This window comes from Bacillus rossius, chromosome 18 (genome assembly GCF_032445375.1).
Source record: "Bacillus rossius redtenbacheri isolate Brsri chromosome 18, Brsri_v3, whole genome shotgun sequence".
Classification (NCBI taxonomy): domain Eukaryota; kingdom Metazoa; phylum Arthropoda; class Insecta; order Phasmatodea; family Bacillidae; genus Bacillus; species Bacillus rossius.
This window is the reverse complement of record NC_086345.1, coordinates 7,102,229-7,127,571: the sequence shown is the minus strand read 5'-3', so window position 1 is coordinate 7,127,571 and position 25,343 is coordinate 7,102,229. Positions and strand designations below refer to the sequence as shown.

The following is a 25,343-nucleotide window of genomic DNA, read 5'->3' as shown; positions in this document are numbered from 1 at the left end:
AAAAATGACAGAAAGTGGTCCTGCATGTTGTACCGGAAAAATATTTAAATTGTCACGTAATTAACCCTTTCATAATAAAATATAAACCATTCCACTATTATATTTAACAAAAAAAATTATAGGTACTAACATAGTATTTTACATTAGTAGAGATTCTATTAACATGACATACAACAAATATACAAAATAAACTGCATAAATGGCATTCTGCTGGACCAAATGTGAATAATAATGATCGAATTAAATTTTTTTTCCGATCTTGGTCGCGACTCAAATATTTCACATAACAAATGAAATGTGGCATGTTCGCGGCGCCAAAGTTCCAATTAATCTTAAATTTCATTTGAAAGTTTTCTCGTATTCGACGGGCACTGGAAAACCATTTGCTGCAATACCAACGCCACGCTGTTTGCCTTTAATTGGTCACGGATACCTTTTTGGGCCTGGAGGTCAGTTGTTGAAAACTGGAGAAATAAGTTTCACCCTGAATTTGTTCAATGTTTCTCATGTTTTGTTTCTAATTTTTAGGTGGTTTCAGCGCAGAGAAATTGACAGAAGCTGTCTATGAATTAAGCACTCGTCTGGGTTCCGTTTTCAAGCTTCGTCTGAACGGAGAGGATATAGTCATTACTGTAGACGCTTACGACACACGTGAACTTTTTCGCCATGAGGGGCGGTATCCCTATCGCCCAACGTTCCCGGCACTCTACCATTTCCGCCAGAAACAGTTCAGAAGCATTGGCATCGTTCCTGGGTAATCGATGTGTAATATTTACAAGGAAGAAGGCTATATGCATCGCGATTCCATTAGAAATAATTCTAGATATCATTAACATGGCAGCACTTAATCGATTACCACCAGGGGCGCAACAACAGGGGGGGGGGGACAAGGGTAGGCCTATTGCCCCCCCTCTGAAACCTTGAAGTGGGGGCAAACGGGGGCAAGGAAAGTGCTGTGTAATCAATTTTTAGATAATAAAACTGCTTAAATAGCACCATTTTCCACTTCGAAATACCTACAAATTTTCCCGGAGGACCCCCGGACCCCCCCCCCCCCCGCTTTAATAGGGGGGATCGATGATTCTTTATAAAAAGGAATATTGCCCCCCCCCCCCCCCCCCTTTTTGGAAATTTAGTTGTTGCATCCCTGATTACCACCCATGTATTCTTACGGGACGAAGGCAGGAAAAGTATTTTACATTAAATATGGGTTTTTTCCTTCACTAAATTGATTTATTAAAAAAAAAAAAAAAAAACATTTTGGGTATTGTCTTAATGCAATCATGATGCAATTCCACAATGCAAACAAACATTTCACTTCAGCCACTGTTCTGTCTCTCACAACCATGGGGCAGAACATCAGGACTGAAAGAGATTTCATGCATAGTACATAATGAGATACCCAACATTTATGAGGGTATTGTAATGTAAACTAGATATAGGCTACCATAACCAGGAGCAAATGTAAAAGTGGAATGGGAGGATATATCCCCCCTCCCCCCAAAATAGAAATTCTGCTTAGCTCCTGACATAGATTTATAGTTTTGGGTCTGCCACTCACCATACTTAATAATTTATCATTCATAAGTTTCATATGAACTAAACTCTTCCTGACTCATACATCCATAAATCTTCTGTTCTTTAGAACAGGCTTAGATTTATTACTATTGAAACCAAATAATATAACAGCAATTCCCTTCAACAAAATTTCTTGAATCTCACTAACACTTTAGATTCATGATACACTATGCAGATTTTGCTTACCTGAAATACTTCTGCATGAGACCTACTTAAATCAGTTCGAAACTAATTTACTTCAACTTTATTGATGTTGAGATGACATTTACCACTTATCTTTAATCATATTGTTTGCTTTAATAACATGGTTTCTAGAATATTCCTATTGTATCATATACTGTAAGTCATTCCTGTTTTACATGTACGTTCTTTCAATAAATTACCTTCTAATTTTAAAAAAACCACCTCGTAACTTTGTTAAACACACAACTGCAGATGCTTTTAACTTCTCCTAACTATGAGTGCAACCACTTCTAGATAATATGACTATCAATATTCCTTTTAACTTTTATTTTCCTTGGTCAAACTTCCATGGCTTCATATCTCCAACCAAAATTATATTGGTGATGCACTGAATCAAGATGTACACTTGACCCTTAAATCATTTTTTTTTTGTAATATTTTGATATTTCCATAAGGAGTTAATTAAATTTTGGGAACATCATATATCAGTGTGGCATTGTTGATATTTACTTGTAATTTGTACAGCGTTTTAAATCATATTATTTTACTCAATGTATTTTAATAGCCACAAAAATTTGGCACAGTATGGCCTGTATCTGTCAAAATTAATCAAACAGTATTTCATTGATAGGCAATGAAGTGTGTTTGTTCTAGCGATCATGCGATCCTTCGAGGGATGTTGTTCTAATCCCCACCAACATACAGTATGTTGAATGTTTGCATTGTAATGGGGGCTACTAAGGTACCACGTTTATTTATTTATTTGTGTATTTTTTTTTCCATTCATTAATATATGGTAGCAACCCATCCATTTTGTGATCACTTACAGACTATGCTATATGAGCGTTTAAAGCGCCTCGCGTTGAATGCTAATGTAAGACTGGAAAATTAACTATATATACACTAGCCAAGCAAGCACAGAGTTGAAACTGCTGTGAAAATGCCTTGTATAGTTTGAGCGTTGTTTTCAACACAACCAGTTGCATTGAAAACACTGATGCCCGATCAGCATTGACTCTGGAGGCACTAAAAACGCTTGTGTAGATTTAACTACATGTTCCTCATTGAACTGTTGACACGACATTAATTCATAAATATAAATAACTACACCAATCATGTAATTAATCAAGCGGCAGCATTACTCAAATGAAGTGCGAAGTACGTACCTACTCTTGAGTAAAACCTGCATGGAGCTCTAGGGACCATCAGAAACCTGGAGTGTACAATCAGTGATACCCCAGTCCAGTAATCCTGGTATCAGTTTTCCATTGCTTCCCCAAAGCAATCCGAGCTTGCTCTTCATAAGCCATGGCCAGTCCACGCCCTAGTTGAGTTCCGGGACTCCGGACCGGCAGGGTAGCTGAGCTCACACACCTCACATCTCATTAGACAGGTAGGCCTGAGGCAGGGTTTATAAACCAACAAGAAATGCAACAGCGCAAGACTGCAACATGCAAAAAAAAGTGAGAAAACTATGGTAGTTTGCAAAACATGAAATTTTCAAGGCATTACCAACCCTGCAACTTCAAATTGTAAAACAGTAGAAAACATTTTCTTTGACAAGCTTCTTTTCATAAAAAAAATTTTCAAGAAAATATGTGAAATTCTTAATAATTTGATGTAAAAGTATAATTTTCTTTCACGATAATTGAAAAAGTGGAAACATTATAGGCAGAATAAAGAAAAGAAAATTGTAGGCTTCTTTACACCTTACACCTGTGTGTTATAAAAGTTTTCAGCAGAATGCCTCGCTTGAGATATGTAAGACTGAAATGCAAGCTGAAATGCAATTAGTTGGAAGTTGGTTGATGCTTGCATTGTGTTTCTTTGTCTTGTGTAATTTATAAACTGGTATTTGAAAAAAAAATTTTTTGGGTGTTTCTTGCATAGTTTATACACAACATGTAGGTTTGGAAAAGCTTTGTGGCAAAAAGAAAACAATTCTGATACTGAAGAAGGAGCGTTGATGGTTGAGTCATGTACTCACCCCCACCAAGAATGTTCCAAGTTCCGTTCCCAGCAGGTTTAAGCTCAAATTTGGTGTCAACTGGTGTCACACTGAGCTGGGGAATTTTATTTATTTATTTATTAATGTTGTAACATGCCCACCAACAGCCGAGGGCTTTAGCGGTGGGCACGACACATATGTACAAGGACAACATATCAACAATGCAAACAAAATACAAACAAACAAATAAAGTTTAAAATATAACTATTAAAAATAAACATCAAAATATAAAATGCATAAAAAAAAAATACAAAACATAGACATTATAATGAAATTACTAATTGCAGGCTTACGTAAAAAAAAACATTAATTAGCTACACTTTTACAGATTAATATGATCAATTTTATTGAAATTAGAAATGAGTCGAAAAATTATATCATTTTTTTTATGGTATGTACATAGGGTAGATGTTAAACGGCTGTTAAATTGTGGGATTCTAATGCCAGTGTTATCACCTCGTCATTTCGTTCGCTAATGACTTGGAAGCAGATGAGAGGTTGAACTCTGATTGATTGATCCAAGGCAGCACTCGGGTGTAGTCGTGGTGGGTACAGAGCAGGCCCGTCGTGGCTCCTGTGTCGGCAGGAACGGCGCGGAGTGGCACAGGTTCCGGGCGGCCGTGCTGCCTCTCCTGCGGCCCGCCGTGGTGCAGGCGTACGCCGCGCGGCAGGACGAGGTGGCGGGCCGGCTAGCGCGCCACATCCGGGCGCTGCGGGCGGCCGACGGGCTGCTGACGGACGTCTTCCAGTTCCTGCTCCACTTCGCAGTCGAAGGTACCGCCGCTTCCCGGGGCCTCGGGGGGGGGGGGGGGGGGGGGGGGGGGGGGGGGCTCGTCGCACCGACAGTCCACCGCTGCTCCCTTGCTGTATCCAGGGTTCCCGCGGACAGGACAGGTGTCTTCAGAACCTGGGAAATAATAAGGAAATTGACCATTCTTTTTTTTACAAATAGTATTAGTGATTTTTCGTAGTGTGTGGTATCCTTATGTCAAAAAATCGGTATTTACTTTATTCATAAATTATTTTTTCACACCTTCAGCCTCTCCCACCAGCAGTATGTACGTGCATTTCACTCCGCCACTGTTAGTTTTTACACCCCAAGAGTCCATGTTTTTCATGTTATTATAATGACAGAGCGGTGCTGTGTGCAAATATTTCAGAACGTACCCTCATTTGAGCAGTTTCGTTTTGGGCTTAAATCTAAACATGCAACTATGTATATAACCTTGGGATCAAGATATTTGTAATTAGATTAGCAAAATATTTAAGTGTTTATGTTGTTTTGGTCACGGCACATTTCTGAATAAGACTCAAAAGTAATTTGGAAAACTTCAATATGGCCATTGCACAACGACCGCTCCCAGTCTCGCTAGATAGCCGCTCAGAATAGGACGTACCGTCTCTGCAGGCACTTTGACGTCGACCCAAGTGTCTCCTCGGCTCCTTCAGGCCGTTATGCCTCGTCAACGTCCTCCCTTGTTTCCCCAGTGAAGTGCGACGACCAGGGACGCACCCGCGTGCGCCCTAGCGGGCTAATGAGCCTTTTTGTGCAAGAGAGGATTCTGTGTTATGTATATTTTCCAAATGGTCACGGGCCTCAACGAGTATGTAAATGTTGTATATAATTTATTAATTCTGTAAACTTGTGATTAATGTTTCGTTTAGCTGTGAATATTCTGTGTTTCTTCAAGTATGCTAGTGTGTAATTGCAGCCTGGCGCGCCGCGGACGGGACCCCTCCCACGCCGGCCGATTTCCCCTCCCCTCCCCGCGGCCCGCGGGCGGGCGGGGAGAGTCAGTCGTGTTCAGGGCTCGAACGAGGACGGTCGAGTACGCCGCTCCGCGCTGCTCGCGAGGCGCGTACCCGGAGCTTGTGGCCAACCTTTCGTCTTCAGTTCTCGAGTTGATACGGCAGTCAAGCTGCCTCCGCGAGTCATTCGCCGCGTTACGGAATTTACGAGTCGTCGAGTGACATTACTAGCCGAGTATTCTAGACCGTGGACGTGCAGTTGCGGGACTCAGAACTTTTATCGTCTTACGGAACGTTACGTAACCGGGCGCGCGCTCACAGCGCCTCTTCGCGGTGTAACCTTAAACGGGACTAGTATTACGTATAACCACTCTCAACCTGTGCCAGGACGTCACAACGGACCGTACGGTGTTACGGGAGTCAGGGTCGTCGTGGGAAGGGAGCTTGTTCCGCGGCAGTTCCGCCAGGCTGCGGCAGGGTCATAAATCGTTAATAAAAGGGGCTCGTGAAAATCGTCAACACCGAATCGTTATTGGAACAGTTCACCAATATTCCTCTCCACCTAACTCCTCCCTCCAGGTCTGCAGTTCCCGGTCCCGGCCACGTTGGCCTGGACCCACTCTCCGCAGAGCAGTACGGGCATAACTGGACATTCACGCAAGCAGGGAACCGGGGGCCTTAAGCCGAGGGACGTCAACTTTAAGGACTTCACAGTTTTCTGAAGTGATCACGTAACATCTGCCGTCCGCTGAAGTAGTTATAAACCTTTTTCTATATTTTTGAGGTGTACTCTGGGCAGTAGAATGTTTCATCAAACTATTTTTAATTTTGCTTGTGAATTTTTGACACTATCCATGAACTGCTTTTTCCAGTCGGCGTCACAAGGTGCCCTTTATGTGCTGTTGGCTTTTCATCCATAGTAACTCTACTTTTGATGTTGTATGTTAATTCTTCTGCGTAACGATTATGGCAAATAAATCTAATCTAGCCAGAATACCAGCCCTCTACTTTTGAACGACCATGTAGGTACCATCGAGAGATCAAGGCATCTGGGTTGCCTTAAGGCCCCCGCCTACCCAGGCACACACGCGGTGCGCAGAGCTTCAGGAAAAACAACGCGATTTCCAAACTACTCAAGATATCCCAGTGGGGTCTGCATTTAAGAGTTCCCTGAGGGCCGAAAAGTACTTTTGATTTCGGATTAAGTTTTTAAACTGTATTTTCAGAAGCGTTAAAATTGCTAAAATGCATTTTTTCAGAGTAATTTTTAGGCATAAAACAATCAGTACAGATTCTTGAAAGCACTTAAGGGAGATGCATTTCGCCTTTATCTTCATTTCTCGGTCACATAATGTTATTGGTCACAGCTCAAATTTTACAGTTATCCTGTGACGACAAGAAGACCGCGCGCCAGTTCAGAGCCTTGCGCTTACAGGCGATACCTCGCTAGAGATACCGCCTCACTAACACACATACAACCCTGACGAGGCGGGACCCTTAAGATCCCATGTAATTGCCAACTACAGTAGAACCCTATTATAATGTTCCTGCTTATAATGTTTTCCTACTTATAATGCCATATTTTAAGTCTTGACATTTTCCTCATAAAGACAACATATTTATTTCCTGCATGTAATGTTTCACAAATAGTGGATTTCCTGCTTGTAATGTGATGTCGTAGGGACTTTACTTATTTAATTAGGTGCGTTATGGACCACGGACATGGGCACAACCGCGTGGATGGGCACGTGGACCCGGCTGGCAACTCCATCTCTGGGTCATGACGTGGCCCGTGGGGATTCTAGGCTCTGTTCCCCACATACTGTGTTAAAGACTACTGTTATCATGCCGCTCCGAACTGAGGGTACGCTCTCACACTACCGAGTGATGGTCGCCTGTGGCTCTTAGGTCTCTTAGGGCGTCGCACACGCCCCGTGTTAGGCCTCCAAGATGAAGAAAAAGGTTTAAAAAAAAAGACATTAACGTTTGCGGATGCTAAGAGATCAGTTGAAATGAAACGGTGAAGTCGAAAATCTGCGTAGGTTGCGTCCTACCCTAGACAGCGGATGAGAGGGACTGGCTTGCTGTCTGGGTGTCATGGCGGCAGGAAGCAGTTGAACTACTGTTAGGCCGTTCATATTTACAGCACAACAGAATCTCTTGAGCACTAAATAATAAGTTACAATTAATTGTTAAGTATTAATAACATTTACTTGTATTAGTAATTAAGTTTAAAAATAAACTGCCTGCGTGGGGGTGCGTTCCGAAAGTTTTTGCGCATTGCGCTGCTCCGTTCTTATTTAGACCGAAAGAAAGTAAGACACTGGGGAATTAAAATATAATTGAAATTACAAATCACATTGATTAAATATTACTTTAATGGTGCGTGGCACAGACCCTACTAGCCTCTTGCAGGACGGACAAACACGCACACTCTCTCGGGGGTAGGTTTAAGTGGAGGGGAAGAGGGGCCCTGAAGCAGGGCGAGGCACTTTGGGCTTAGGAATGGCGTGGTCCCGGTCCACATCAAAAGTTTGTTTTATAAATTTCAATAAATGCAAAAAAAAAAAAAAAAAAAAAACATTTTAAAAACCATCTATTCCAACAGTTATCCCATCTGTGAAATTTAATATGTCAAAAGATTTACTATACACTTTATGTATGTTTTTGTTTACAATCACTGTACATTTAGATTGTTCTAAGAGGATTGTATGGAAAAACAATATGTAAGTGTGCCAGAACACTAGCGCGATACGTTAGTGCTGGCTAACGCTGTGCATTCAATATCTCTAAGGTACATAACGCTCTCAGTTACGTGTCTGCTAGCACTCTTGTCTTGAGAAAAAAACATAATTCTTTCCATTTCTTGCCATTCTAGTGTGTTTTCAGATGTACGTACTTAGTCTACAATATTTTAGTTTGCCATATATTCCAAAATGGCAACAAAAAAAATACGTGTTTTATATTGCTGATTAAGAGTTTAATTTATTTCATTACACATTTTCAAGTGGTGAAGGAATTGGATATTCCCACTCTAAACGTCGTCACCAATTGTGAAGACAATTTTATAGAAATGTGGCAGTGTGTCTTTAAAGAGAAATAAATTAGAAGCTGTAAGCTTGACAAAGTTGAAAAATTGTTGGTTTGCCTAAGAAAATTCGAGAATGGAGTGTATACCCATCAGTGTATTTACATATTTTGATGAGTCCTTTGGTAAAAAGTTAAAACACTGACCAGAGCTAATTGATATTTCCTGCTTATAATTTTTTTTTTTGCCTCGTTGAAAAACATTCTAACAGGGTTGTACAGTATCACTTGCAAGCAGGGTGCCCGCTGCTGAGAGCGGGTGAGTTTTCGCAGTCAGGTGCTGGGGAAGGAATGGAGCCTAGCAGCCACACAGGTGCACGTTGCCGTATACGGGCCAAGTCACTGCTCTGGGGACCACGTGCCAATACGTGCTTTAACAGCATACATATAAAACTAACCAGTATTTTCTATATATTTAAAATTGGATGTTGGTATGCACGTATGTATGTAAGTATGTATGACGTCGATAAACTCTGACACCATTAGACCGATCGCCATGAAAGTTGGCACATCGAAGTGTTTTTTCATGGAGAAGGTTTTTATGTTATCCATTTTTTTTTTGTAACTCGCAGATAGATGGCGCTGCAGCGCATCAACTTCCGAACCGTTCAACCGATTGCCATGGGTGAACAGAAAATCGTAGGTCATAGACATATAAACAACATTTGCAATTTACAGTCTTCAAAAATCGCAGACCTTTGGGACCAGATGACTTCCTGCAATGAATGCAGTTTTGCCATTGGTTTACTGCATAAAGAGGTGAAGATATTCATTTCAGTGAAACAGTGATTACTCACAGAGGTGTGGTGTTTAATTATCGAAACAGCCATGGGTGGTGAGAATAATCAGCACACAATACACATCTCCGCAGCAGTGTGGGCGGGCGTAGTTCACGACATTTCCTTCCCCAATGACTCAAGGTAAGGCCCACCCCAGTTTCTTCAGCACATCCTCACAGAGCTGTCAGATGACGCGCCACTAGCTGTGAGCATCACGTGGTTTCTCCGTGATGTGCTGTGCACCAGCATCTCAACAAAAGCCACCACGTCTGCGTGACGCTGGTCAAGACGGTCATGGTACTACAACAACACACGTCGGCGGAAAGTGAACGTGTGCACGATGCGCTACAAATGTTTACAAGAGTGCACGGCATATCTCCTCTGTAACGCCTGCACTGAGGTTGGGAAATGGCAACTCAAACAAGCGGGAATGTCTGTAATAGTAGGAGTGTGGATTGTCCCGCAGCCATCTCGGTCACGAGTCCCGGCGAGGTGTTCCCCTGCTTGCGGGATGACGGCGAGGCCCGGGAGGTGGTCGGCGCCAGCGTGGACTTCATGGACGGACTGTACCAGACGCTCATCGGCCTGCCCCTGTGGCGGCTGTACAGGACGGCCGGCTACCGCAAGCTGGAGCGCTCCCACGCTGTCATCTGCAGGTGCGTTACTCAAGGCCAGCGGAACAAGGTTTCTTTAGGGGAAGGGTTTGCAACTTATTTATGAAAAATTTTTTCTCTCACACTTTAGTATAAATAAATGTTTTATGAAATATTACATGTACTTAATATATATATATATATTTAGCTAAATAATATACTTTTTAAATATAAGTCTGTACTTTGAAGTAAAAACTTTCTGTTCTTACAAGCCAGTCAGACTAAAGTTCAAATGACTCTCGTAGTGTTGTGCAAATATTCTATAGTTAAATTAATAACTTTTTTTTTTCAAAATTATATAAGTAGTTTGTCGAACGAATGCCAATAAAATAAAAGTTTTTTTTTTGAAATAAATGACTATTTCAAGTGCCAAATGAATCTTCAGATATTTCAGATAAAATTAATATATGAGTTTGGAGTCAATTATTTTATTTTTAATGAAAAAGTTAAATATAGCATAACCTTGATTATCCATGCTCTGATTAACCGAGCATTCGGTTAACCGGGTTCTCAATTAAAAATTTAATTTTTTTTTTTTTTGGGGGGGGGGGGGGGTTTACCAAGCCTGTGAAGTGTAATTGATTAGGGAAGGGACAAGAAAGGAGTAAAACTAAAAACTACGTATTAAAAGTAGAAACAAACTGACAATTAGTATCAGTAATACTTGTACATTTGTTTTGTATAAATTACTTACAAAATTTGGCTGTGTTGTATAACCTAAATACATTTGAATTCAATTATCCATGATTTTTGCTTATCTGTTTTGACCTTCCACCCCATTACCCCAGTTAATCAAGACTATACTGTATTTAAACTATACATTACAAAGGTTTTGTGAAGTATCATATCCATTCAGTTATCCAGGAGAAAATAGTGTGTAGAAAGTGCCCTTGGATATAAAATTATTCAATATATGAAGACATTTAATGTAATACAACCTGGAATGTAAGACAACCTCGTATGTAGATGACCTCAAATGTAAGACAATCTAATGTAATTCACCTCTATTGTAAGACTATCTCTAATGCAAGGATTCCTCTATCTTGAATGTTAGATGACTTCAAATGTAAGACAGACTCAAATATAAGACAACCTCTAATGTCTAATGTAAGACGAACTCGAAGGTAACAATTCTGTAAGTTCGACTGCCTTGAATGTAATATGACCTTCAGTGTATGTCAGCTTTGAATATAAAACACCATAAAATTTTATAATACTTGGAATATAAGGATAATCTTGAATTTAAGTCTGTTTTGATTATAAGAAGACCTGGTATTTATTGTAACATAAAAATTAAAAAAATATATATATATGTATATTCAATGTTGGACAACTCGCACCACAAAATTCCTTCAAAATTAGCTGCAAAGTAGCCCATTTTATATACTTATAAAAAAAAAGTTGAATGTACATTTAAGTCTTAAAGTCTTGTGAAAAATTTGATATTTTAAAATTTTCATGTTAAAATCATTGTTATTTAGTAAACAATTATCTTGGCTTTTGAAGTTGAGCCGCAGTGAAGTGGAAGATTTTACTGATGTTTCGCTCTGGACTGCAGCAGACATCTGTAAGGATGAGCAATCAACCAGAAATCAATAAGTTGATGTCTGCATTAATGGCTGTAAAAGCCTGTCATCTACTTCAATGCCAGTTTTGTTCAAACAATTTCTTACAAGTGATTATTGGTTTACCAAGTAGTGAATATTTAAATTACTGAAATAATTTGTATAGATGTGAACATTTGTGAAGAAACTAATTTTTGTTTAATTTTCACAAAAGTTCTAAAACTATTGTTTCATTCATTTTCATTTTGATAAAAAAAAATTTAAGTATTCACAAAACCCTAAACCCTTTGTTGCTTTTTCGGTCATTAAAGTTGTGTTAACTAATTATTCTAGGAGTTTTAAATTATGTGTATTTTGTGACTGATTGTAAAATATGGTTTGTCTTTTCTGCGAACTTAAAATCATTATTCTTGGCTGGTAAAAACGAAATGAGAAAAGAATTTTTACATGACATAAAAGTTCTTCAAGTATCATATCATAGATTGAAATGACATCTTCTATCGATAATGTGGGAACAATTCATCCTATTGGATAAAGTGGTCAAAGTGAAGAGGAACTATGTACTAGTAGCAATATTTAGTGAGTCATCAGTCTGTTTATTGATGATAACTTTGAAAACTTTTCGTGCGTTTGTTCTAATCCTTTTGCTTATTTATTCTTTGTATTATTTTTAGAACACAGACAGTTCCCAGCTCCTTTTGGCAGTTTCTAGAGGCGTTTTTGCTTCTTCTGTCTTTGTGACATGCCTTTATAGTTTACAACTAAAGTATTGATTAGTTACTTTAACAGCCTGAAAGTCATTAAGTGGTCACGCTGGTTTCAGAACAGCTTCAATCATTAACTTGAACTGTATTAAATAAATTTAACTTTTGAAATTTTTTCTTCACTTTTTGACTATATTTTTTTTTTACTTTTCAGGATTCTTGAAAAGAATATGAAGGAAATGAAACTAAAACATGAAAGAAACCCTGAAGAAGTTAAAAAGATGCATCCATTCATGGCCTCCTTGTTTGAAAACCCAACACTCAACTGGGATGATGTGGTCATGTTGGCAATGGAGATATTCCTTGGAGGAATCGATGCTGTAAGTAATCAAGTGGTATTTTTTTATGCATGTTTTATAAGGGGGCCTATTGCCATAAATTAGTTCCACAGAGGGAAAGCCAATGGTTGTAAGCTTGGAGGGTGGTTTTAATTTGACAAGTTATGTGAGCACCACCGTATGTTCAGGGGCACACGACCTGGTGTGACGTCGCCCGTGTGGGAGCGAGATTCCACCGCTCCGAATGTGAGCTACCTTACCAGGTCCCGGTCCTCTCTCAGCTTCGGAAACTATAAGCATGATATATTATGGTGGGCTCTTGAAGCGTCCCAAATGCCAAGAAATAACAAGATATTCCACAACTTGTATTTTATTGACTACTACAAATTACAATCCGCCCGCTCGCCGATCAAAGTACACAGTTAAAAGGCCCTATGGCACAAATGATTTACGGTGAGGTACAGACCACCCCTGTGGTCATACATAGTTACGCGTCGGTTGATTTAAAATTCCCATCAAGGAGAAGAAAATAACTTAAAACTAAACAGGCTGTCTTCCGAGGCAGGCCCCGAGGACATTAAGAAAATTATTTGGATTATTAAATCATTAGGAAAGAATCACTTAGTCACTGCTGGCGACGGATGAAGTCCCTGAAGTGCTGGCGCGTCCTACCTCGGCCGGTGGGGAAGACAGACTGGACCGGTAGGGCTTGTTCTTCGAGGCATCCGGGCGTCTTCGCGCCTGACAAAGCTACCGTTATAATTATTTTATTATGTGCCATAGATTGTTTGAGATAACTACACAAAGATCTTGTAAAAAATAAGGCACGTCTACCCACGCCCTCATTATCAAAATACAAACAGTGATTCATTATTTAGTATTTAAAAATAGTGCCAGGTTCGGCCAAGTTCGAGTCCGCTCGGGAGTGCCCGACAATGTCTTTGTGAAAGAATGTACTTTACTTAAAACAATAAAACATGACTCGTTACTTCAGTCAGCTAAACACAAACACTTGGTGTGAAAAGAAAAAGTTTACAATGTTAGTCTTCAAATTTACGTGAGCGAGGCACTGCTAGTGCTGTTCACACACACGGTCACACGCACACGTACGTGCGATCCAAGCCCGGAAGGACGGCTGAGGACTGGGAAGGGAGCTGAGTCGTAACAGGCTTGTGGGGCGAAGCCCCGGTTTACGTCACATGTAGGATTTGTGCTGTGACTTTTTGAATAATAATTTTTGTAGACAGGAGAAGAAACAGACGGTGTTAATAGTTCACATTTACTTTACATCCAAGTACTGCTTATGTGTATACTGTAAAAAATGTTTTTGACTTGAGCTATGCAACTTCCGGTTAACATCATGGTGCTGTGGTCTTTGCCTTTCTTTCCCCTCTTCCCATCCTTTACCTCCTCTTTTTCCCTTCTGCCCCCACTCTGACTTTCTTTGCTTCCCCTCTGTTCCTTCCCCTACCACCCCTCCCCTGATATTGGCACATGCATGGAAACCTGTTTTCATGGGAAGCAAGGCGAGGGCATAGGAACCTCAGCTGGTATATGGTTGTCATCTGCGAGTGCTAAACACATCAGGGTTCTGGGGGTGAGTCGTGGCAGACTGTTAACATAGTGGTTTTCTGTCGGTGTATTGAGGCTTAACCTTAAGTATGGAGTGTCATTGCGGGGAGTTTACGGATTTGATTGGGATGATAATTTGATGGTAAGTATGGGCATCACCGTATGGGACAGGTGGACCCGGCTAACAACTTCCTCTCTGGGCCGTGACGTGGCCCACGTGGGCGCTAGGTTTGATTCCCCTGTGCATAATGAAACACTACATCCACTGTCAGCGGTGGCATATTTATTACATTGTAATTAAAAAGTTCCCGTCTTGAAGTGGTCACTCCGTCCGCTAAAAAAAAAAACTTGGGAACAAATGAAACCAGTTACATATCAATTTATTTCAGTTTATTTACTTAATTTATGGGAATGAAGCACTGAGATTACTATGCCCTCCTGTGGTAGTTTGCGGCATGCTATTCAAACTCTCACACACATGCACAAACATGGTGGGCTGTTTGGAACAGAGATGGTGGGAGGAGAATTAGTCTGAAGCGGCGAGGCACATCGGGCTTAAGGGAGGGCATAGCATAGGTCTTGGTAATAATTTTTTCTTCCAAATTCTTTTTTCGGCTGCCACTTGTAAATTTAAATTTTGGTTAGCCTGTGTTCTGGCTGAGCGCCTTCGTTCTGCTTGCCGTGACACCCTGAGGTTCCTCCTGTAGGCATTCTAGAAGTTTGGAATTTGTAGGAATCTTATTCCTTCCATGCTCCTCTGTCGCTTAAATGTTTTGAAGTGAATCTCCTTTGCCGAGGAAGCTACAACTTCCTGGCATTACGACAATTCTGATTGCAGGAGAGGAATAGTTAGGTACGTGGTGGGGGAACCAGTAAAGGAGGAGATGGCAGATGATGCAGCATTCTTGCACACTTACATACTTGCATACTTACATATTTGCATACTAGCCTACTCACACACTTTCACACTTGTATACTTGTGCAAAAGCATAATTTAGCACTCACATACTTGCATACATTTTTTTGATCCACGCACATTTTTTTTTTCCTTGTAGGAGACACGGGTTATAAGTAAGATGAATTAACCATCGTCTGTTTTCAGACATATTTTTCTCGTGAGTGCTCAGCGTATAGTGCCTGGTGTGGGAACGCTAAGCTGATGCGAAGTCAGTGGCTGTCCTGTTGTTGCAGACGGCGACGACCTTGACGATGACGCTGCACTACCTGTCGCGCGACGGGCGTGCCCAGGAGAGGGCGCGCGCGGAGGCGCTGGGCTCCGGAGACGTGCAGCACGCTCCCTATCTGCGGGCGTGTCTCAAGGAGACGCTGCGCCTGTCTCCCACGGCCGGCGCCAACAGCCGCTACCTGGCCCAGCCGGCCCTCGTCGGCGGCTACAGCGTCCCGGCGGGGGTGGGTACCGCCTCGGGCCGCTTCCTGGCCTCTGTTGTTCCTGTGTGCGTCGCTGTGGTGTTGTTGCCTTGTCGCTGTTGTTCGTCTGCATTTACTGTTCTTGTCGCAACTGTTTCGTCCTTGTCAGCCCATTGGGTTCATCTGTTCAATTTTTTCCACTGAGTTCTCTGTCCTGTCTATGCATTCTAACATTTGACATTGGCTGATTTGTTGTGTGTTTGTGTATTCATCTTTGTTTGTCCGTTCTTCAGGTTATCTCTGTGACATAGCCTTGTAAACTAGCAATAGGGTATATCAAAAATAATCTTTAAAAAAACTTTTACTGCTTTACATAAGTGAGGTTAAGTTATACTTATTTAGGCATGTCATTAAAGAATTATGAGAATGAATTTTTACAATGTGCATGCAGCATGCAACAATAGGCATGATGAACAAAAGGCTACATACAAAAAAATTATATGTGGTTTTTAAATCATATACTTTAGTAATTTATATTGAATACTGGTTCATATAATTAAAAACATTTATTTATTGTGAATACTAGTGATAGAAATAATGTTTATAAACTTTTTTAAGTGTATTTTCAAGTGTGTTTATGTAAGTGAGGTTATGTTCCCGTTTGTATAACGATATCATGTTGCTTGTAAGCTTCCATTGATGCTGGCAGGGAGTGTCTGTGGAAGGTTTAGTAGTCTCCTGGGCATTTTCATGGGAGTATTTGTGAGGTTATGTTCCTGTATGTATAATTTATTTTCATCAATAATTATTACATAATTTAATAAATAATCAAAATTAATAAATTTGAATAAACATTTAGCATATTTATTGATTTTCAATACTAATTAAAATTTATCTTGATTGTTATACTAAATTAAATAAATAATTTTATACACATGGTAATATACCGTATATACTCGTGTATAGCGCGGCCTTTTTTTCCTCAAGTAAAAGAAAAAAAATCAAGGATGCACTATACACGGAAAAAAAAAGTTGAAGGGGGGGGGGGAGGAGTGTTAGTCGTTAACTGCCGGGTGATGGGTGACCCCCATCCCCCCCACACACACACACACGCACACACACACACACACACGCACACACACACACGTACACACACGTGCGCGCGCGAGGTGAGTCATCTAGTCCTCCGCGCCAGCTTTGTCAAGTTACTTGATGGCCCTAGTCCCGTTCCTGCCTGCCTCCCTTCCTCCGTCCCGCCCTTGTCCCAGTTGTGACGATACAGCGCTTCATTATATTCCGTCTACACAGCAGAGTTTAGCTTGCTCGCGTCGTTTCAGATGGTACAGTTCGCCACAAAAGTTTCGCTTTCAGGTGGAAGAGTACTGAATTTAAGTATTTTCCTGACACATCACTACACATCAATGTAAATGATCATTTGTTTCATAAGTAATTACTTAACAGGTACCACAAAATGTTAGCAAAATTTATATTTAGGGGAAAAAAATTATATATATATATATATTTTTTTGGAATTTGTTGCAAAAATCGTGGTGCGCACTATACACGAGTAAATACGGTAAATATTGAATTCTGAGTATTTACTTAAATTATTTTATTTAATTTATACTTTACCAAGTGCATTTATAGTATCACTCCAGTCCTTTTATTATTTTATTTCTATAAATTATTTGCATGCTAAATTAAAGATAGTTTTTTTTTACTATGCCAAGTACAACTTGTTACGAGCATACATAATTACAAGCTCCCATTTTATTTTCCCCCAGTGTTACTGGTTATATTAACTTATGTTGACGTGATGTCAGAAATGCTTTAAAGTACCCATTTACAAAGTGTGGACTTCCCTTGTAACTGGCAGTTATTTCATACCATGTAAAACCCAACAGTTCTTCCCCCTCCATATCTGAAGCTGGGTCCTCAGTGAATTAATGATGAGTGTAATATTTTGTGTTTGGAATTAGAAAGCCCTATTCTCTCATGACTGATCAGCCCAGTAAACAACAAATATTGACATTACTTAACTTTTGTTTGTATTGTTCCCAGACGCTGGTGTCTTCGTTCGGCTCGGTGACCTCCCGGAGCGAGAAGTACTTCAAGGACGCGGACGCGTACGCCCCCGAGCGCTGGCTGCGCGGCTCCGGCGAGCCCGCCCACCCGTTCGCCTCGCTGCCGTTCGGCCACGGCCCCAGGATGTGTCCCGGGAGACGCCTCGCCCTGCAGGAGATGCTGCTGCTGCTCCGACAGGTGACTGCCCCTCGCCCCTCGCTGGCGTAGCCGGCCGACCACTCCCGGAGCGTTGCTCTGTGCCTCAAGCCCACCGCACACGGTGCAATACTTTCTATTAGTCTGCTTACTGGTTTCTGTACTGCGTAGGCCACAAGCTGAAACACTAGGCGCGCTACAAGTTTCTGCTGCACACGATTCCAGCTGCCTTACTAGCTTTGTTAAGAGAATATTCTCCACAACTAATTTTTATTATGATAATTCACATTTTTTTTACTGCATGCAAACAAGGCTCTTCTTTGTGTGCATTTATTAAAACGAGGAGTTGGTCACTATTCCGCTTCTTTTCCGTCCATGTTCATCACGACATGCGCGCTTAAAAGTGTAAACAACCCCTCGTGCTGTTTTCGTGAGTTCTGATTGGCCACTCCTTAAATATTGGAATACACCAAGCAACGAAAATAGGATGCAGTCTATTACGCAAAACCAGTAGCCCAGCTCGTACAGCTATTAGTATCCAGTTTGAAATCGAGTGAAGAAACTAGTAGTAGAGCCAGTACGACTCCTAGCTTGCAATATCGTAAGGAATATTGTACCGTGTGCGGCGGGCTTTAGTCACAATTGAACAACATTACAGGAATGTGAATAAATAACTGTTCATTCTATGATAGTGTGTTTCCCATCGTGATCCATATGCTTGTGGCCAGCAGTAAACACCCACAAGTACATGACATGGTGACTGGACTTGTGTTTGTCTGACTCTACTAAAGCTTCAGACGTAAGCTGGACTCTTGAATGGTCTGTCCGTCAACAAGACGAGCAATTTGCGACACTCCCCATGTCCTTTATAACACTTTTTCCGATTTGGTGCTGCCAACTGACTATAAGGCTTCAATTGTGGTGAAAATTTCTCTTGTATAGATTGATTAGTTTATAAATCGTCAAACTCTTTTGACGTGACAACGTCTAATAAATCGATGAACGCCGGCTGCACGCACGAAAATGTGTCCCACTACGGATGTCCCACTACGGATGTGTCCTTTTTGCTCATTGTACGCATGCGTAGCATCTCTCTTCCACTCGATTGGAACAACCATCGATTTGACTTTTCAATCATATTTTCGTCGTTTGAATTATTAATATTATGTAATTTAACGATCGTCCACCGATTTTCAGCACAATCGGTAGGGTTATTTAAAAGTAATGTTGAAAATTCAAATACGTTTTGAACCAACAATGGTGTTTTACAGTTACACATAATAATTCAAATTACACCCGGGATCTTTTGCACAATGTTTTAAAAAATATTGTAACACATTATAAATAAGTTTGGTGTATTTGGAATGCGTATTTGTTATAAAATCGTGTTCATATTATTCCCCTACCGTGAACAAAATTTTTATAAATATATATATAACATCTGAAACTACATTACTTTAGTATGGCCTCGTGGGCGTGTGGTTAGCGTACCTAACTCTTAAACTAAAGATTGTCGGTGAAAACCCGGCAGCTGCGAAATTTTTTTTTTTTGTACTTGTAAAAATAAATACGGCGCACGCAACATTTGAAAAGTAATAAATATATTTGAATTAATGAATGCAAATAAAAGTAAATTTATTAATTAAATTGTACATTTCATTTCACTCCTTCGTATCCACACCAAATAGTGATAATTCAATAAAAATGATTCAATTTTATTCATAAAAGTATGCAGAGGTATATTTTATCATGCAAAAGATAGAAAAATTAAAAAAAAAAAAAATTCTTCCTCAAAGAATATAATATTTTTAATGCCTAAATGGTTTGGTTGCAAAAACCTATTACGGCTCAGTCTCAGGCCGAATATGATATTTCCTTTTCTTCTGGATCAATCATTTCATCAATGTTTTGTTAAGACGTTGTCACGTTAAACTATCGTCCGTAAACCGACTTTACAGACAACCAATTTTTTTTTTTTGGTCTAATATTTTCAGTGTAATTAATTACACTTCTGTGTCTCAGGCAGCACTGGGTCATCATAGAAGAATGCACAATGGTGTTTGTGTATCTCCCCTCTCCATCCCGACTGCACCTCTTGCCCTCCCCTCCCCACGCTTCTCTAGTGGTGTGCGCTGGTCCAACACTGGTCTCGGGCTCAGTACCGTGTCTCTTCTAGCGGTGCGGTGGTGTGCATGAGTTGGGCTGAGCGGTGGCGAGGTCTTGTCTGTGGTTTGTGCTTTAAGGCCTCCAGGTAAGCTTACCTTCCTTCACAATTATGTGTTTTGACCCTCCAAATTTAGTTTGGCTTGATAATTTTTTTTATTGCTTGTTGCTCGCTCGCCTCGTATGTGTTGCCACGACTGTCCTCCATGCTACGCTCGAGAGGCGTATTTCCTTAATTTTGATAAGGAATTTTCCTTTGCCGTGTTTTAGTCACCTTGAGGCTCGTTGTGCTGGTGCTAGTCAATATTTGTGCGAGCTAGTGTAACTTTGCCTGGGCAGCTGACACTGTCGTATAAACTCTTGTTTGATTGCAGCTTTAAATGCATCGTGCTATTGTGAAATAACCTGATACTCTTATGTTGAAGTTTTCTGCATTGGAGCCCTTAGCTCCTCTTTATATTGTTCCTGGGTGTAATGCATTTACAAATTTTATTGTTAAATTTGAACACCCTGACCTAGTTTAAATTTTATCTCATGCTTACATCTAATGGCACTCAATTTTATTCCACTTTGCCCGAGTATTGTAACGTACCGTAAGTTTGATATTCACCTTGAAGCCCTTCTTTATGCATAATTTTTCTTACATGTTATCATTATCACTGTTGTACCTGTAGGGGATTTGCTATGCTTATGTGCCTCAAGTATGTCTTGGAGTATTATGAACCGATAATAGTGATGCATAGGAGCTTTCCCCCTCTTCTTCCTATTTTAGCATAGGGCACCATTTTGCATATTCGCTTGGCATGTGTTTGTTTTTTGCAGAATTGCAGTGTATTGGGATCCGGGTTTTATCCCAGTACGGTCCAAGTCAGTATAAAATGTGTTCCAACTTAAGTAAAAAACATGTATTGGAAACAGCTAAACAATGAAAACACTTCAAAACATTTTAAGATACTGAAGGTTACTGGCAATACCTTGCTTACATTTTGGAGTCTATAATTCCACCCTCCGTCTGTTGAAAGTTGAAGCTTGGTAAGCTTTTGACGGCCGGACGGATGGAATTTTTCAGGCCTTCTGATTGGCCTGAAGTCACGTGACTGATGGACAGATGGGGAACGGATGGATTCGACTGATCAGTGTGAGACTAAATTAAGGCTCTTATAACTCTAGCTAAAGACTTAAAAAATTTTTTTGAAAGAGCTACGATGTTATGGATTGATTCAAAACTAACTTTTAAGACAAGATCTGCAATAAAACAAAAATTTCCAAATTCGGACTTAGCTTGGCTCTGGTGCATAGGATTGTTCAGATTAACTGGAATGCACTATACGTATCACACTGTTTAGCTGTTGTTTTTGTCTCGCTGGTGTTGTGTGAGATGGTATAATTTAAATGTCTTTATATTCTTTTTAAGAATTATTCCTGTAGTTGCTATATATTTTATAATTATAATTTATATTATTTAATGCTTTACTATTTATTTTAATGATTTATAGACTTTGTGGTAAATAAGCCCCTAAATCTTATTTTAATGTGTTGGTTTGTCAATTAACATTTATAGGTGCTTTAACATAATTTTTTAAGTACTGCTTGTGTTTCTTGGTTCATGAATAAGAACGGTAACGTAGTTTTCTTTTGTATTTTTGTTCTCGCCTTGAGTCTTTGTTTGAAAGCTAATGCAATAGTTTAGATGGTTGCGTGAGGTAAGAGTGAGAGAGACAGAAAGTCCAGCAACTGTGAGAAGATACTCTATAGTTCGTCAGGCCACTGTTGCCATGTGCTATTATTGGCTGGTTGTTTTTAATTGTAATTTTGTTATTGGGTAGAAATGATGTCACTCAATCACATTATTTTTTTCTGAATGTATCTCTGTCAAAAATGCCTCGCTATGAGGGGTCAGAAATTGTATCCCGCTATGGTTTTTAAGTTCTGTGCTGTGATTGGGTGGTGAGCGTCCACACCTACATTTCCGCCGCGGAGTGATACGCAGTTGCGTGCTAGCCAATTTAGTCGTCTGGACGAGGAACCAATAGGCCATGTATTGGGCAGTGGCTCACAAAGTATAAGATACGTGAGTTTAAAAAACATTTCACAGCTGTGGTCCAGTCGCCACCGTGGAAGATCAACATTTGGATCTATCATTTGGACTTTGCAACTATAATTTTATGATCACAGTTGTCAGTGAAGCCCACAACGTGACTTTAAATTAGTTTTTAGTTGTCGTTCCGAGACAAGAGTCTTTTTCGCTTACCATTAGGTTCGTGTGTAACCAATGGACGTTAGTGCCAACAGTATTGTAATGAGTCATCTTTCGGTACCTATGAACAGTTGATTGTTTGTTTTGAAATCAGTGAAGATGAAATGTGCAACGTGGCTGTAAATTAAAACATCTTTATATGCAAACACACAGTCTTTACGATGAACTGTATTATACAGAAAAAAGACAAGGCGTAAAAAAAATCAAATTAATTTTTTTTTTTAATAATTTTTTTTATATATTTAAAAAAGAGAGTTAGTATGTTTGTGATTAATCTTTTTTTCTTGTGAGGATATCTGAATGTTAATAACTTTTGCCATATGCAGCATATGGTATTGTGATTAACATAAAGCACCAAATAGTTTCTTTTCCTGTTTTGCACATTATTTCTCTAGTTTAAATTTTAAAAAGTCTTACTAACATTTATTTGCTGCTTAGTATATCTGAAAATTTGAAATTTTTGATTTAAACTGTTAAAAAAAAAATGTACTAAAAAAACCAATACATATAACAAAAATTAAAGAATGAATATAAAATCCAGTTAAAGAAAAAAAAATAGGGAATAAATTTTAGTCTTAAAAACTAATGGCAAAACAATGATTTACAACTTAGAACAATGTTTCTAGGTTTTATGCAGTTTGTAAACAAAAATGAGTGTGGCTACGGAGTGCATTATAACACTAGCACTTGTACGATAAAACTAAACAATGCAGCTCACACAGGTGGTTCCCAGTTGTAACAAGCATAGCGATGACAAAACTGCAAACAGTCTTACAGTTGTCTTGACAGTCAACTTTATTCATTATCCTGCCTTCCCCTTCCTGTCATTGAGCATCCCACTGGAGTGTTGCACTCTTTGTAACGCTCTTAAGAGTCATTTTCTTGACACCCTCCAATACAACATGGCCGTGTGTACCGTGGGCGGAATTGTGTCCCTTTTAACATATTAGTCCATTGAATGTAATTCATTTAGCTAGAAGTTTGTACCTAAATGTATGTACTAAATAGATAGCAAAAAAAGAAGTTGCTTTTTTGATCTTGCAACTGTTATCTGTAACTCATTTTTACACTACCACGTTATTAAATTTTTTAAACACACCAATACTTGTCAATTTATTTTTGCTGTTCTGCATAGTTAGACATGCGTATTAGAAATTATTTATTACATTGTAAAAGTACATTAGGTATCAGTCAAAATAACACGGTTTTTACGGAATACTTATCATGAAACATTTAAGTGTCATATTTGTTGAATAATATGCCATCTTTAAACATAAATCATTGATAATAACACCGATCTATCTTGTTTTAAAATCTAAACTGGCCTAAAAATAAAACCATATAATCTTGTCTCTGTTGACTACTCCAAAGATGTTCAACTCAAAAGTTTTGTCAGTTGTAAGTCACTCTTGTGAAAACAATTAAATGGTACTGTTGTGTTTCAGTTGCTTCGCAGGTTTGAGATTTTGAGCGCCGACGGCAATATGAACTTGGGGATGGTATATCGAATGAATCGAATCCCAGAAAGACCAGTCCATCTGTACTTCAAGGACATCTGAGGAAGTTACGCAAGTTCAACTCTTTTCCCGGGGGGGGTGAAAAAGAAGAAGAAGAAGACTAAGTCAGTAGAAATTAATAATAGAAAGTGAAGAAAGATAATGGATACATTTAGGGCAGCTGTCTATGATATACGTACAAGAAGATGCATATATATAATTTTTTTTATCAGTGCATTTTATTTGAGTGCCAATAAAATATTTTTGTATTGATAATCTTTCTTGAATAGGAATCTTAGTGTAATTCACTACTGTATTGTACCATTGTTTAAGTTGGCAACATTGAGGCATGTTTGAACAGAGGCAACTGACGTTACATGGTCTTGGATTGTCTCTAAAGCAGGCTTGTGCAAATATTAAAAGTTAAAAAAAAATCATAATTAATCAATTTATCTGTATTTGATTCAATTTCTAATACACTTCAAAATAACAAATATATATGTTTGTTCAAAGTGTATTGAAGCTGTTGCATATTACCTGATGTAACTATCAATATTATGTTGAGTCATAGCAATACAATCTATATGTGTGCAAGCACAGTTAAAATATATTAATAGGTCTGACATAACTAGACATACTTCATGTCAACATGTACACAGTGAACATTAGAACTGATCAGTTGGCACCTTCAGATGGCATGAAGATATGCAATATGGAACTTTTTTTTTTGATAAGTTGAAAACAAGCAAACACTAAACAGTTTGCATCACTGCCAACATAAATCCCTAAAAATATGACAGAATCTTTGGCAACTGCATGAATCTATGTTCACGTATTTGTTAGAATATAAATTTTATACTACTGTAAAAATAAAAAAATATATATATATCTTCCTATTTAAACACCATATTTGTATCAAATATATTTTGCTATTTGTATTATACTTCAGTCTGAACAACAACAAAAAACTACTATTTGTACATGCCTACTTTAAAAATTTGACAAGTTAGTGATAATAACTACTTTCATTGGATAGTATATTTTTGAATCTCGTTCATGAAACGTACTGTAGGGAGATGATAGAATCTTACTCGTAATAAGCCCTCATAAACAGATTTTAGTTGGTGGTGGGTGTTAAAAAATAATTCTAAGGCTTTCCTTTACTATTAAACAAAAGTCTCAAAACATTTGAATATGATTCATTTGCAGTATAGTCACATGAAGTGTTAAGAATTTATGCAGATATTTATGAGGAAAATGCTAAGATTTCTTGCTTTTTTTTTTTTTTTTTTAAAAAAAAAAACCTTTCCCAAAGTAAATGGCAAAATAACTCCCAGGATGTCAGAAACATAATGAGATGAGTAAGAGCATTACCCACAGTTTGTTACTTGTAGAAATAGTATTTCTTAAAGACAGATAGTAAATAGTTATAATAGTTATAATTGTACTTAAAACCATTTTAAAAAAATATGTAGCAGTTATTTAAAAAAAAATTACCATTTAATATTGTTCAATTCATATCAAAGGTAATTTGATTTAACATGAAACTGTTGTCTAGTTGTTTTTTCTCAGATATAGAATATTCAATTATTAATTATTAATTAGTTCATAAAATCTAAAATA

At 39.0% G+C, this 25,343-nt stretch overlaps 1 protein-coding gene across 1 annotated transcript; it reads left to right on the top strand.

Moving 5' to 3' along the window:
- Positions 1 to 14: 14 nt before the first annotated feature.
- Positions 15 to 24,142, top strand: LOC134541295 (probable cytochrome P450 49a1). Its single transcript, XM_063384615.1, has 8 exons — positions 15 to 449; positions 529 to 754; positions 4,356 to 4,543; positions 9,851 to 10,040; positions 12,521 to 12,686; positions 15,408 to 15,626; positions 17,646 to 17,846; positions 23,670 to 24,142. Exons 1-8 carry the CDS (start codon positions 296 to 298, stop codon positions 23,781 to 23,783), a joined length of 1,458 nt encoding a protein of 485 aa, XP_063240685.1. The 5' UTR covers positions 15 to 295; the 3' UTR covers positions 23,784 to 24,142.
- The last annotated feature ends 1,201 nt before the right edge of the window (positions 24,143 to 25,343 follow it).

Coding starts and splice junctions, on each gene's coding strand:
- LOC134541295 (XM_063384615.1), top strand. CDS start 296: ATGTGGCATGTTCGCGGCGCCAAAGTTCCAATTAATCTTAAATTTCAT. Junction 450..528: donor ATACCTTTTTGGGCCTGGAG/GTCAGTTGTTGA, acceptor TCTAATTTTTAG/GTGGTTTCAGCGCAGAGAAA. Junction 15,627..17,645: donor GCTACAGCGTCCCGGCGGGG/GTGGGTACCGCC, acceptor TATTGTTCCCAG/ACGCTGGTGTCTTCGTTCGG.